Source organism: Trachemys scripta, chromosome 20, assembly GCF_013100865.1.
Source record: "Trachemys scripta elegans isolate TJP31775 chromosome 20, CAS_Tse_1.0, whole genome shotgun sequence".
NCBI classification, from domain to species: Eukaryota; Metazoa; Chordata; order Testudines; family Emydidae; genus Trachemys; species Trachemys scripta.
In genome coordinates, this window is record NC_048317.1 from 5,686,126 (window position 1) to 5,699,825 (window position 13,700).

At 37.5% G+C, this 13,700-nt stretch overlaps 1 protein-coding gene across 2 annotated transcripts in view; it reads left to right on the forward strand.

The window, feature by feature from the left end:
- NFYC (nuclear transcription factor Y subunit gamma) overlaps positions 1 to 13,700 on the forward strand; it is a 63,530-nt gene that overhangs the window by 26,636 nt on the left and 23,194 nt on the right. For both annotated transcript variants that reach the window (XM_034753947.1, XM_034753946.1), the window contains 3 exons: positions 4,361 to 4,473; positions 9,265 to 9,336; positions 11,888 to 12,001. In XM_034753947.1, coding sequence (XP_034609838.1) covers positions 4,369 to 4,473; positions 9,265 to 9,336; positions 11,888 to 12,001 — 291 coding nt within the window. In that variant the 5' untranslated portion in view covers positions 4,361 to 4,368. The remainder of the gene's footprint in view (positions 1 to 4,360; positions 4,474 to 9,264; positions 9,337 to 11,887; positions 12,002 to 13,700) is intronic.

Genomic DNA, 13,700 nt, shown 5'->3' on the forward strand with positions numbered 1-13,700 from the left:
CAAACATGATTTTTATTTTTTTTCTTATGCCAATGACTGCTTGTATTAATGTTTCAAGATGTTCTAACCTGCCTAGAAGACACAGACATCCAAGTTTGTTTTAAATAGTTTCTATCAGCATAGCATTCCTTCACAGACCCATCAGCCATTGGTGCATCACGTTTCCGGCTGCATGTTTTTTACTGGAGATAATTATTAATAGCTCTGTAGTAACCTCAAACTGCCTTCTCTTTGCAGTTTCCTAATAATTATCTTAAGCAGTTATTTAAAGTAGCAATTATCTTTGAGTCAACCACCAGGCTGTTGATTCTGCATTCTGAAATATTGGTCTTGTATTTATTTACTTCGAAGATATGATTTTAACTTGTTAAGGGTTTTTTTAAATTCTAGATGACTAGATTAAACTGGTTTTGAGCTCTTTCAATATCTTGTGCTAATTTGTACAATAGGTATATATGGAATCCAAGGGAAAACTTGCTTTAGCAGATACAGACAATAGAGGATAAAGCTTTTCATTAGTGTAACTTTAACATTTCCTTGTCCTTCCTGTTTAATATGTAGTAATTTATTCACCAATTTGTTGTCATTTTGAACAATCTAGTTGGAGTGGATTCTCAATCAAAAACAAACAACTGCACTACTTTTCATTACTGATATGAGCAATGATATACAGTTTGATACAGTCATGTTCAATGCTTTCTGCATCAAAAGCTGTCGTTTCTATTTTGAGAGGAAAAGATTCAGGAATCTCAACTTTTCTTCATGTGGTACAGCTTTCACTTTCGGAAATGATGAGTCATAAAAGCAAGTCCATACAGTAGAACCTCAATTACGATACCTCAGGAATGGAGGTTGTTCGTAACTCTGCACAAAAGGTTATGGTTGTTCTTTCAAAAGTTTACAACTGAACGTTGACTTAAGTCAGCTTTGAAACCTTACTATGCAGAAGAAAAATGCTGCTTTTAACCATCTTGATTTAAATGAAACAAGCACAGAAATCGCTTCCTTACTTTGTCAAATCTTTTTTTAAACTTTCCCTTTATGTAGTTTACATTTAACACAGTATTATACAGTATCTGTGTGTGGGGGTGGGTTGTCTCTGCTGATGTCTTATTGCATACTTTCGGTTCCAAATGAGGTGTGTGGTTAACCGGTCAGTTCAAAACTCTGAGGTTCTACTGTATTTCATATGGCAGTAGCAATTTTAAAAGGATACTTTCAAGATATTAATCTATTCTTTACCTTTTTTGCAAATGCCACCTTGAATAAAACTGGGGGAAGGGTGTTAAAAATTTGTATGTGTTACACTTATCTTGGGTGTATTACTTATCTTGCGCTTTACTTACTTTCAGAATTTTGCTGAGATTGGACAGTCTAATTAGATTGTCAGTTTCACTTTCTGTTATCACTAACGTTTTTATTCTCATGCACAAAAACAATGCAGTGTTTAAAGTATTTTCATTAATGCAAATCATGAAAACATTTCTGGTTTGATTTTAGTGTTTGTGAGAACTTTTTACTGTTTGGGGGTTTTTTTTAAATCCATATTTTGGTCATCGGGCTATCTTGTCACCCTAGCAGTAGCCTATTTTATAGGGACAATTCTGATATTTGGGGCTTTGCTTTATATAGGTGCCTATTACTCCCCCACCCCCGTACCGATTTTTCACACTTGCTGTCTGGTCACCCTAGCTACTGCATAGTATTTCTGTAAGGCTTAGTCAGCATTAGATAAAACAATTGAGTAATATCCATGTAGGTTTTAGAAATATTTTCCTAGTGGCTGGTATTTTTTTTTCTTGGTTTGCTTTATTTTGCTTTTCTGTTTCTTGCTGTTTGTAATTCACTGTGGTATTAAATGGATTTGAATGCAAATCATCTTTGAAGCATAAGCTTGAATAACTGTTGGTTTGCCTTTTGAGTAAATTGCATCATGAGTTGAGGGAAAGTCCCTGTCTCGTCTTAGTGTTATTGATATGTGAGTTCAGTTACATAGAGCATATTGCCAACACAGAGCAGATTTCAAGGATTAGTTTGTGCATTCCTAAATCTATATTTCTGTTCATGTGACAAAGCAGAGATGCACAAATTCAGAATTCAGCTACAAGATTTAGTTAAAATATTTTATCTACTTTTATTTTCCTTTTAAATATTTGAAGATTTTTCATTCATAGGTGGCTTAATTATGAAAATTGGCTGCAGTTAGAATTACTGAATAACCCGCTGGTCACTTCTGTTTCCAGAGAAATTTTGTAACTGCTTTTGCCTTGATTTTTACCATTATTGCAACAGTTTGTGGATACTAGCCAAATATTTATAGGTTAATCTCATTTTTGTAGATATTTATACCCTGTCAAACTACCCCAACAAATTAAAAAAATTAAATGTAACCATTCATAGCACTTTTCAATATGTCCTGAATTTATGAGCCTACAGTTTAGTTAGTTTGTACCTAACTAGCCATGAATGTTCTACTGTAGGCTTATCTAACAATATTCTTTTATGAAGAGTAATTATTGTATTTGGCACAACAGGTCTAAAGCCCACAGTAATCTCCCCCAGACAACATTCTAAACCACGTCGCATAAAACTTCAAAATTACTTTGCTCCTCCTTCCGCTTGAAGAGGCAGAAATAAACCATTATATGCATTGGATCAGAAGTGAATGGGAATTGTGCCTAATATGCCAGCTCTAAATTTTGCCCCACGCCTTTTCCGATTATATCAACACACACACACACACACACACACACACACACACACACACACACACGTTGAGATTTGTCTTTTGAAAAGCAGCGCATAGTTTCTCTCCCCACAACCCACTGAACTTTTAGGAGTGGCTTTTTTTAAATGGAAACATCAAAGCGGCTTTGGATGACCCAAGAGAACATTTAGCATAACATTTAATTTCTTTGTTCATTTGGGAAGTGAGCAGTGACTCTTTTGGCATTCCCTGAAACACTTCTTATGCCTGGGGAATAACAAGTTCTGTCTTGCAGTGTTCTACACTTCTGTAATTCATACATGCCGTCAGAATTGGAACGATTCTAGTGTGTAAACACAGCACAACTTAAGCATTCTTTTGCTAGAGTGTTAAAGATTGTTAGATTGTCAGAAATTCTAGAGGAATCACACTTCATCCTGAGTCCCTTTTTCCCCCACTATAAAGCTATTTCTTTGCAATTAAAGTGCTTTTTAAGAGCATTTTTGGGCTTGTCCAGCATTAGCCACTTCTGGCTTCAATGTTATACATTTTTTAGGTTTCAAAGTGATAGCCGTGTTAGTCTATCAGCAAAAACAACAAGGAGTACTTGTGGTACCTTAGAGACTAACACATTTATTTGGGCATAAGCTTTCGTGGGCTAAGGTGCCACATGTACTCCTCATTGTTTTTACATTTTTTTTTTTTTTTGGTCGCACATACAGGATTTGATCTTGCGGTTTCTTCCAGGAGGTATTTGCATGTGAAGGGTAGAGGATTGGCCCAGTGTTTCGGTGGCATGTAAACCCAAGTTCGATTTTTTTTTTTTTAAACTTTGTATAGCTATCTGCCTGTCAGTCCTATTCTTCTCCACTGTGGTTGTAATTCAGTTGCTGTATATTTTGTAAATTTGTTGATCACAATTACAAGTGTTGGCATACATCTTAAGTTTGGTCTCTTATCCAAGGTACAGGTTATAAGGTATCCATGAAATAGATTCTGAATAGTTCTAAAGTCTAACAGAATTTGCTTCCCAAACTTCAATTCTAGAGTGCCAAATGACAAGCATAGTTTAATAAAATACAAAAAAGGGTAAGTAGACACCTTCAGCTTAAAATTTGTGATTTACAGTAGTGTGGGCTAATGCAGAGTAGTAGCTGCATAACAGTTTCTTTGATTTTGTTGAATTAAGTTGATTATAATTTTTAAAAAACAGTACTAGTGTAGATAACTCATAGTGGATGGAAGCCAAAATAGAGATGACCTCCTGTTTGCTCACCCTCTTCTTGATTGGTGTTTACTCTAGTAAGTTTGCAAGTCTTTCAGATCTGATAAGATATTGGTGGTCTTTTAATATTTCAGTGGACATCATAATAGCCTTTTTGGACTAGATATTTAATAGAACTATAGTGTGTGCATTCCAATAATAAAAGGGAGCGACTAACTTCTTGCCAACCTTCAGATCTTTGAAACTATGTTGGAGTCTTTTTTGGAGAGAACAGGTAGTTTCACACACTGTTGTGTGAACTTGATAGTCTTGTCTTGTTTGGAGACTTTTGCAAAATGATTCAGGAAAAACTGTAGGACTTTTTGAATCTATTGTCTCTTCCATCTCTACTAATGTTTCTTTTTTTTCCCCCCGTCCTCCTCCCCCAGTTATCACCATGTCCACAGATGGTGGCTTTGGCGCCACTGGCAGTAGTGATGCTCAGCAAAGCCTGCAGTCTTTCTGGCCTCGGGTCATGGAGGAGATTCGAAATCTAACAGTGGTAAGAGAGTGTCCTTTGACAATGTGATAAAACCTTAAGAAAATGTTTAGTACAACAGAAGTTACCTGCTACTTCAGTGTCTTATAGTAAAATATTTTCAAAAACCAACTACATTTGGCCAAATTCTTCTTTCAGATATGTACAGATAAGTCCCTTTGGAGTCAACAGTCGAATTAGTGCATAAGTATCTCAAGGCAGAACTTGGCCCCATGCAAGAAGAAGCTTCCTAGCTCAGCTGCGGGGTTAGAAAATGATCACCATGTAGCTGAAGTGAGCTGATTTGTCTAAATGTACGCTTTTACCAACATTTGGGATGTAGCTCAGCGATAATGAAATCAAATTTACATATTTCATAGTTTATGGAGACACAATAGTCATCCATTATAAATAGTTTTCCAGATTAAACCAAAACCTTTTAGGGGAGAGAAAAATGGAATCAAAAACTGTTTCATATAGAGAGTTGTAACTTAATTTCCTAGAAGGTTTCAAAGGTATTCAAAACCTTTGGAAAAAAAAAACAGTTTTGAAACAAATGTAGATGAATGGTTGTGGATTCTATCAGGATACTGGCTGCCTTTGATTTACTGACGGTCAAGTGATTGGGAATATGTGTTACAGAATGTACTTACTGCTGGTGGAATTCCATAATGTAAAATGGCGACAGTGCTTCTAAATTTGTATACACTTTTGCTCCATAGTTGCCACATTCTAGCAAACAATATATATCACTGTTAAGATGTTTCCCAGAATTAAGGAAAATCTGTAGATGGAAGATTGATTTTTATTTTCTGTTTCCAGAATAGGGCTTACATTTTGTCGTATTTTATTTGAAACTTGCTTGCTGACTTGGTACATTCAAAAAATCATATTTTATATCTTATAAGTGTTGCTACTAGTGAAACTTAAAGCTTTAGTGCCAGGGCTAAAAAAAAATTTCTGTTGCAAAGTATATCTGGGGGGATCAGGGCTAGGTGTTTCTCAATACTTAGTGGAAATCCATTAGCTTCTTCCTTCACCTGATTACATCACTTTGAAACAGACTGGCAGTAGGGCCTCTGCCTTTCCCCTACCAGTTTTCCTGTACAGTTGTGAAATCCACTGAGGAAGAAGTACACTTGTGCAACATTATTGCTTAGAATTTAAATGCACAAATTTCAGGATATTTAGTTATGGCTTCTACAGTCATTACTTATTTCAGAATATTCAATGTTATCTAGACCAATTTAGTTTAATCGATGATATTTCTACACACTTATCACTTTGATATCTAAGCACCAATATCAATGTAATAGGCAGTTTAGGGCTCAGTATACCCATGCACTCGCTTGTGCATAGCTAGACCAGTGCATCTTGGTGTGTTATCTTCTATTTTTCAAATAAGATATGTTCATGATTTTCTAGCCTACATTATTATATAAGCCTATTCCTATTGAAGTTAGCAGGTATTATGGATGTGATTCTGAGGGTGGAATTTTGATAAACTTTCCTTTCAAAGGTATTATACCCACTTTAAGAATTAATTTGGCAAGTGTGAAGTTTTAAAAATAACCTGAACACAAAGTGCACAATATTTAACAAACACACACACAAAAAAACCCTACACTTTTCAAATGTTTAAATAACGCAGAGCTGAACAGAATTTTGTCAGATTTATTTTTAAAAATTTCATCTTTAGGCTGAGAATGAACAATAAAGATTTCACCGCCCGATTTTTTTCCACTTAAAAGATAAGCCTCTGAGAATAAGGGCATATAACAAAAATGCCTTTTCAAGAACAACTGACATCTCTACTACGACATTACAGTAGTCTGTCCTAAATGCCGACTTTTCTGGTTTTAATTTAAATTAGCTGAAAACAAAAGGGCTCAATTTGAAGATGGTCCATTTGAAATGAAGAACCCTGTCCTGATACAGTAGTCTAAAGATAAGCTTCCCCTTTCAGCATGTTATACAGTCTCAGCTCAAGAAACAGATGTAGCAATCTGTATGCAGAGACCAGAATTAATTACTTTGATCCCTTTGTGTACTGAGCTCCTCTATAGTTTGTCTTCATCTGCATGTGGTAAGGGTTTAGTCTACAGCTCACCTAGTATGGGCAATTTAATTTCTAACACTGCTGTCATGTGAATCTATTTATTGCATTGCAAGTTAGAAAAATGTTGAATGCCGAGTTGTAAGCTTCTGCCTGAATGAAAATTTTAATAAGGACTGTAGGGGAAAAACAATTATAAAACAGTCCTATCTAGCCACCCTGCACATAATCAGGCACTGAAATTATTATGTCTAGTAAAGCCAACACACTGAGTGCTGCAGCATACGTGGACCGGGGCAAATTTGAGAATTCATTTACGTGTATTATGTAGTGGGTGGTCAAAGCAGTTACCTGAGGTACAAACTGTTCTGGTTGACTGCTCTTTGAGACAATCTTTATTTCTGTTCTTGTGCTTTTGTGGTGTGCACACTTTAGCTAGAATTCTGGGGAAAAGGGGAACAGTTAAGAATGTTTTTTTTCCCTATAAAACACAGAGAAATGCAGCCTAATCTTGGAGAAACTGTAGAAAATAGTACTAATGATACATTACAGCTTCAGAATTAAGTTTGAAGAGGCTTGGTGAAAATGTTGATGCTTAATTTGGAAAAAGAAAAGGTGAAGAATCGATCTCCTAAATCTTGTTTAGCTGGGTAGTAGCCAGACAACATGCCATGCTTCTCTTAAACCAAAATAAATACACAATATATGCAATGTCTAATAGCCATATTACTTATTTACAGGAATAAAATAGATTTCCCCCCTAAAAATAACCAATTATAAGGTGTTGTTCAACTGTGGCAGGACCTGGAGAAGAATTGTATCACTATGAGATTTCCTGGAAAGGATTCACAGATCTGCACAGAAGTCACAACTAATTCAAAGATTCTAGATAATAAGGCTGGAAGGGACCACTGTAGACTATCTAGTTTGACCTCCCACATAACATAGACCACTGGACTTTCCTAAATTAATTCCTGTTTGAACTAGCGCATATCTTTTAGAAAAACATCCAATCTTGATTTAAATTGCCAGTGATGCAGAAGTTGTTCCAGTGGTTAATTACCCTTTCTGTTTTAAAAAAAAAAAAAAAAAATTGTACCTTATTTCCAATCTGAATTTGTCTGGCTTCAACTTCCAGCCATTGGATCTTGTGAGTTAGACATTTGTCTGCTAGACTGAAGAGCCCATTGTCAATTTTTTATTCCCCATGTAGGTATTTGTAAACCGTGGTCTAGTCACCTCTGAACCTTCTCTTGTTAGGCTAAATAGATTGAGCTCCTCGAATCTTTCATTCTTCTAAGGCATATTTCATGGCTCTTTGAACTCTTTTTCCAATTTATTTACATTCTTCTTCAATTGTGGATACCAGAACTAGATACAGTTTTCAGGTAGCAGTCGCATAGTGCCAAATACAGCGGTGATACAACTTCTCTGCTCCTACTCGATATTCCCCTAGTTATACATGTAAAAATTACATTAGCCCCTTTGGCCACAGCTTTGAACTGGGAGCTCACGTTCAGCTGATTATCCACCAAAGCTTCCAAGTCTTTTTTAGAATCAGTGCTTCACAGGACAGAGTTCCACATCTTGTGAGTATAGCCTATGTTCTTTGTTCCTATATGTGCAACTTTACATTTGGCCCTATTAAAATGCATTTTGTTTGCTTGTGCCAAACTTACTGAGCAACCTGGATCGCTGTGTATCAATGACCTGTCCTCTTCCCCAACTTTATTGGTAACGGCTTTGTTTTCTTCCGGGTTGTTGATAAAAATGTTAAATATCATAGGGCCAAGAACTGATCCCTGTGGGACCTCTTTGATGATGATTGTTTGTCGACATTTAGATTGAGGTCTGTCACGTGAGCAGTTTTTAACCATTTAATGTGTGCCATGTTAATTTTATATTTTATGGCATGCGGTACCAAGTCAATTAGTAGTTTTGCCAACCCCAAGAGTTCAAAAATTGAGTCAAAACTCAAAAAAATCATGACATTTGCATAAAAATCATGTTTTTAAAGAACAAATCATGTTTTTATTTGTCTTTGGGTTTTTTTAATAACCCTTCCCATTAATGCCGAATGTGTGCTAAAAATTCAACTTTAAATGCACCTCAAATGTGCGTGCACAGAAATGCAGGTTCTGGTTTCCTTTGCTTGATCCCCATTTCTTCTCCCCTTGACACACATTGCCCAGAGACCTCGCTTCTCTCTCGCTTCCCACTGGCAGGTTTGTGCAGTCCTCCCTCTCCACTTTCACAACCTCCTAGTTCCTAGTCATCTAGCAAACTCCAGCAGCTGCCCCCTAGTCGCCAGCCTGCAGGGGAGAGGTCTTCCCCTGGCCTCTCGCCTCCATGAGCTATCCTTTTTCTGCACAGTCTGTGTCGTGGGGGTGGGTGGGGGAGAAATGAGCAAGATCTATGAGGTTGAGCTTGGAGTGCGGCCTGCTCCAGGGCCCACTGCCTGTATTGCAGGCAGCAGCTATGCCGTCTATTGCACATCCATTCCGCAGATGGAGGGGGACATGATCTAGTATGTAACAATTGGAATGGCTAGGAAAAGTGGATAAGAGGGTAAACATCAAGTGTTTGTAGTTACATTACCTTGGAGAATAAAAATCGTTGCCTCTTACAGGAGACAGATACACTGTTTATGCAGAAAGGGCCAATTTTGAATTCTTCTGAACATCACTTATCTCTTACTTTTGTTTTGAATTATGTGTAGTTGAACAGTTTATGAAGTCTTCTTCTTTTGCTCTCTGCAGAAAGACTTCAGAGTGCAGGAACTCCCACTGGCTCGTATTAAGAAGATTATGAAACTGGATGAAGATGTGAAGGTAAATTCATATTTGGTCTTTTACACTGTGAAACAAAACATACGGTTATGAACCCTGTTGATGAGCACTATAGATGTCATTTCTCTGGGTTGCAGCGTATGTAAGAAAAACAACCTTATTGTTCTTGAAATCTGTAGAAGAATTAAAATTACCCCATCAGCTATCAGAACAATTTCACAGTTCGTGCTGTGAAAAGCCCCCTAGAAACTGGAGTGATCGTTTCTTTTTGAGGAGTGCTCTAAAATGATAAATGTGTGTGTCAAATGAAGTAGGCCAAGTTAGGTACCTCATACAGCCTTCTCTGTCTAGGTACTTATATGGCCACTGCCACCGTAGTATCTAAGTGCTTCACAAAAATTAATGAGTTAACCCTGAGAGGAATGGAAATGTAATATCCGTTTTATATATAGGGAACCGAGGCACAGAGAGTTGACATGCTAAAGGTCAGACAGGAAGGCTGTAGGAAAGCCAGGAGTTGAATCGGACTCTTGAGTCCCAAATCAGTTCCTTACCCACAGTATCATCCTTCCTCCCAACACATTAAAGTCGGGAGATTATTTATTGACCTATAGAGAAGAGGTGCTCAGGATGCCTTACGGAGATTAGTTGACTGCACCATTGTGGCGGCTGCAGCTGTTAGCAGCTTGATAGATTTCACAGTATTTTTCAGATACATTGTTGGACAACTGTTTTCCTTACTTAACTAGCTTGTATAGCAGGGCCCATAAGTTGTACATTTTGCATTAAAAGCAAATTTCCTGACATGTCTTGAATAAAGCATTTCCAGATGACTTTCAGTCTTTTCCCAGTTCTAGTAATGACTAGCTTCTGTCTCTGTTTTCATATCTCCTCCTTATTTCTGTGGCTTTTGCGTTCACAGAACTACAAAATCATTTAATATAAACATAGTGACATTTAAAAAAACAACCACCCTACAAAGGTATTTCAAATATTAGTACAAAACATCATATTTTACATTTTATCACAGAAGTGTGGCCTTTGATATTTCATAAATTTTAGATCTGAACCCTTGAAACAAGCAAACTAAGAAATCAGTATTTATTTGGCATGTGATGGAGGCAAGTTCTACAGTCGTCATCCATATGGGGATAAGGGCATGCATAGGTCTAAGGGGAAATCTGGCACATCTACTCATATAACAGGAAAAACAAAAAAACCTATTGTAAATATCAGTTTTTTGTTTTGTTTTTTTTGTTTGTTTTTTTGTTACTTATCCAATGATCTTTTTGCCTTAAATTAGAAGATTTTATGGGATGCCAATTTCCAAGAGAGTTCATGGAGCCAATGACTTCCATCCTTTTTTTTTTTGTGAATACCACCCAGAGGTTGGGAGACTTTAACATTTAAATAAGCTCAGTGAAAAAGGTGTGTTCTTTGGCTCCGTTTGTTAACGTAGACATTTTTTAAACTTTTTGAACCAGATTGAATCCAAGCCTCTTGAGTCTCAGTTCAGTGCCTTAACTAAATTTAATGCCAAATTCCCTGTAATGACGGGAAAAGGGAGATGGAAAGTAAATAATATTGTTTCCGGGTGGCCATTTTTTAACAGGAAGGAGATTATCCAGGGAAATAAGCCTATTACAAAGATAGCTAAAGTGAAACAGTTCTAATAGAAAGAGAATTAGAGCCAGATTCTGTTAAGAAAACAAAATTTGGTGAGACTTGTGATTTATTCATTCATTTATTTATTTGTTTATTTTAAATCTTTACAATCCGTTTTTACTCTACCTGTATTCTTTACCCTAGTATGTAAGTCACTTTGTAAATAACTATTGATAGCTTCTGACTGTAAGGACTAGATTTTTAAATGAGGCCTCAACCTGGCCTCTAAATTTGTGCCCTCGTTGCACAATCAAAATTTGCACATATAAAAATGATTCATGTGCAAGCTTAGTAGATTACTGACCACCCAGTTTCACACATACTGATGCCATATGCTCCTGCAAGTTGGGGGTTTTGTGAGCATAAAGTTGAAACAGGTGCTGAAAACTTGTCCCTAAAATGTTAATTGTAACCTAAACTTCCACAATACATATTATATCATCTACGATAAGTTAGCTTGAAAAGTAGTGAGAGCTGCTGGGATAGATTATCCTCCATCAGAGTGAAAGAAGAAACTATTAACCTGTGAATGGAAGGCCTGTCTATCATGTGAATTGTTAGTGGAGTTTCACTTCTGTTGTTAAAGAGTAAGACTGACCAAAACTTTGTGTTAGCATAGGGTAAGCCAGTGAGCTATGCAAAATTAAAATCTGATAACCTTCATATTTCAATAAATAAACTTATCAGGAAAATTGTAACTGACCAATAGTCCTGTACAGTGCTTGATTGAAAACTGGTAGCCCTTTGTACTTCCACATCTTGCAGCGAGATGGCCTTCAGATGTAATGTGGAAATCCCCTAATCTCCCAAACTACCATTTTATTCATCCCTGGACTATTTATCTGTTAATATGATACCAAGCTTCTATGATGGAATCAAGTGTGGTACATTGATTGATGAGTGAATGAAATGCACATTTTCATTACAGATGATTAGTGCTGAAGCCCCTGTGCTGTTTGCCAAGGCTGCTCAAATATTCATAACAGAATTGACGCTACGGGCATGGATACACACTGAAGATAACAAGCGGAGGACTCTGCAGGTAATGGAGAGCTATTTCATGAAACCTTGAACTGCCATGTCCGTGTTTTCTGACCCCTTTTACTTTCTAAATATGAACCTTATGCAGCTCCCTGTCATAAGGGAGTGAGACAGGGGTCCCTGACCAGAGACCGGTGATGGCTAGAGACCGGATACCTGACTAGGAATCCTGGGGTGTACCACAGAGGAGGGGATACAGGTGCAATCCCCTGCAGCTGTAACAGTGCCCCTTTAAAATATACTATACCTGTGGAACAGAGATGAAAATGCTTTTTTTCCCTTACTTTCTTCATGGCTACTGTTGGCACTTAGATGCCAAGGTGATACATGCCCTCAAATGCCTCAGATAAGTTGAAGTGTGAGGATTGATAGCCCTTCTAATTTTTATCCTAGGTAACATCAGAAAGGGCAAATATCTCAATCCTGTTGTGCTCACATATACTAGCTTCAGTGAATTTCTCCTAATACCAAATAAGACTCTTCCTTTTTCTGTGATTCCTGGAACCAGACCCAGGATTTTTAAAGCTGTCTTACGGCTTTGGTCCTCATATGGTCATCTATTGTAGAAGTAGTTTTTAATGACAAATTACCTTGTTTATCAGCTGCTTTGTCGTTGAGTATCTTCAGAACTTGGACAAATGCTGTCCAGTAATGGCGACTTACACAATTTCACTCTTTTTTAGTTCCTTTTTTTTGTTTTGCCTTTGTTTTGAAAAACCTCTATCTGACACTGTCTGAAGAGAGTAACTCCATGGTATGTATATCTGCATCACCCTCCGAGTCCATAAGTAGTTTGGGGAGGGATTTTAGTATCCCTGGTCTCCAATGCCACCCTCTCATCTTGGTAGGCTCACTGACTCTCCTGTGGGCTTTCCTTCTTCTAATATACTTTGTAGTCCACCTGTATCTTTTAACTCTTTGCTCTTCACGCTTCCTCTTAGTCCTCTTGCCATCTTACATCATAACTTTGATCTCTTAACATCACTTGGGATACTATTTTTCTCAAATATGCTCATAGACTCATAAACTTTAAGGTCAGAAGGTGTCAGGTATCAGAGGGGTAGCCGTGTTAGTCTGAATCTGTAAAAAGCACCTTTGAGACTAACAGAAGTATTGGGAGCATAAGCTTTCGTGGGTAAGAACCTCACTTCTTCAGATGCAAGTAATGGAAATCTCTAGAGGCAGGTATATATCAGTGTGGAGATAACGAGGTTAGTTCAATCAGGGAGGGTGAGGTGCTCTGCTAGCAGTTGAGGTGTGAACACCAAGGGAGGAGAAACTGTTTCTGTAGTTGGAAAGCCATTCACAGTCTTTGTTTAATCCTGATCTGATGGTGTCAAATTTGCAAATGAACTGGAGCTCAGCAGTTTCTCTTTGGAGTCTGGTCCTGAAGTTTTTTTGCTGTAAGATGGCAACCTTTACATCTGCTATTGTGTGGCCAGGGAGGTTGAAGTGTTCTCCTACAGGTTTTTGTATATTGCCATTCCTGATATCTGACTTGTGTCCATTTATCCTCTTGCGTAGTGACTGTCCAGTTTGGCCAATGTACATAGCTGAGGGGCATTGCTGGCATATGATGGCATATATAACATTAGTGGACGTGCAGGTGAATGAGCCGGTGATGTTGTAGCTGATCTGGTTAGGTCCAGTGATGGTGTTGCTGGTGTAGATATGTGGGCAGAGTTGGCATCGAGGTTTGT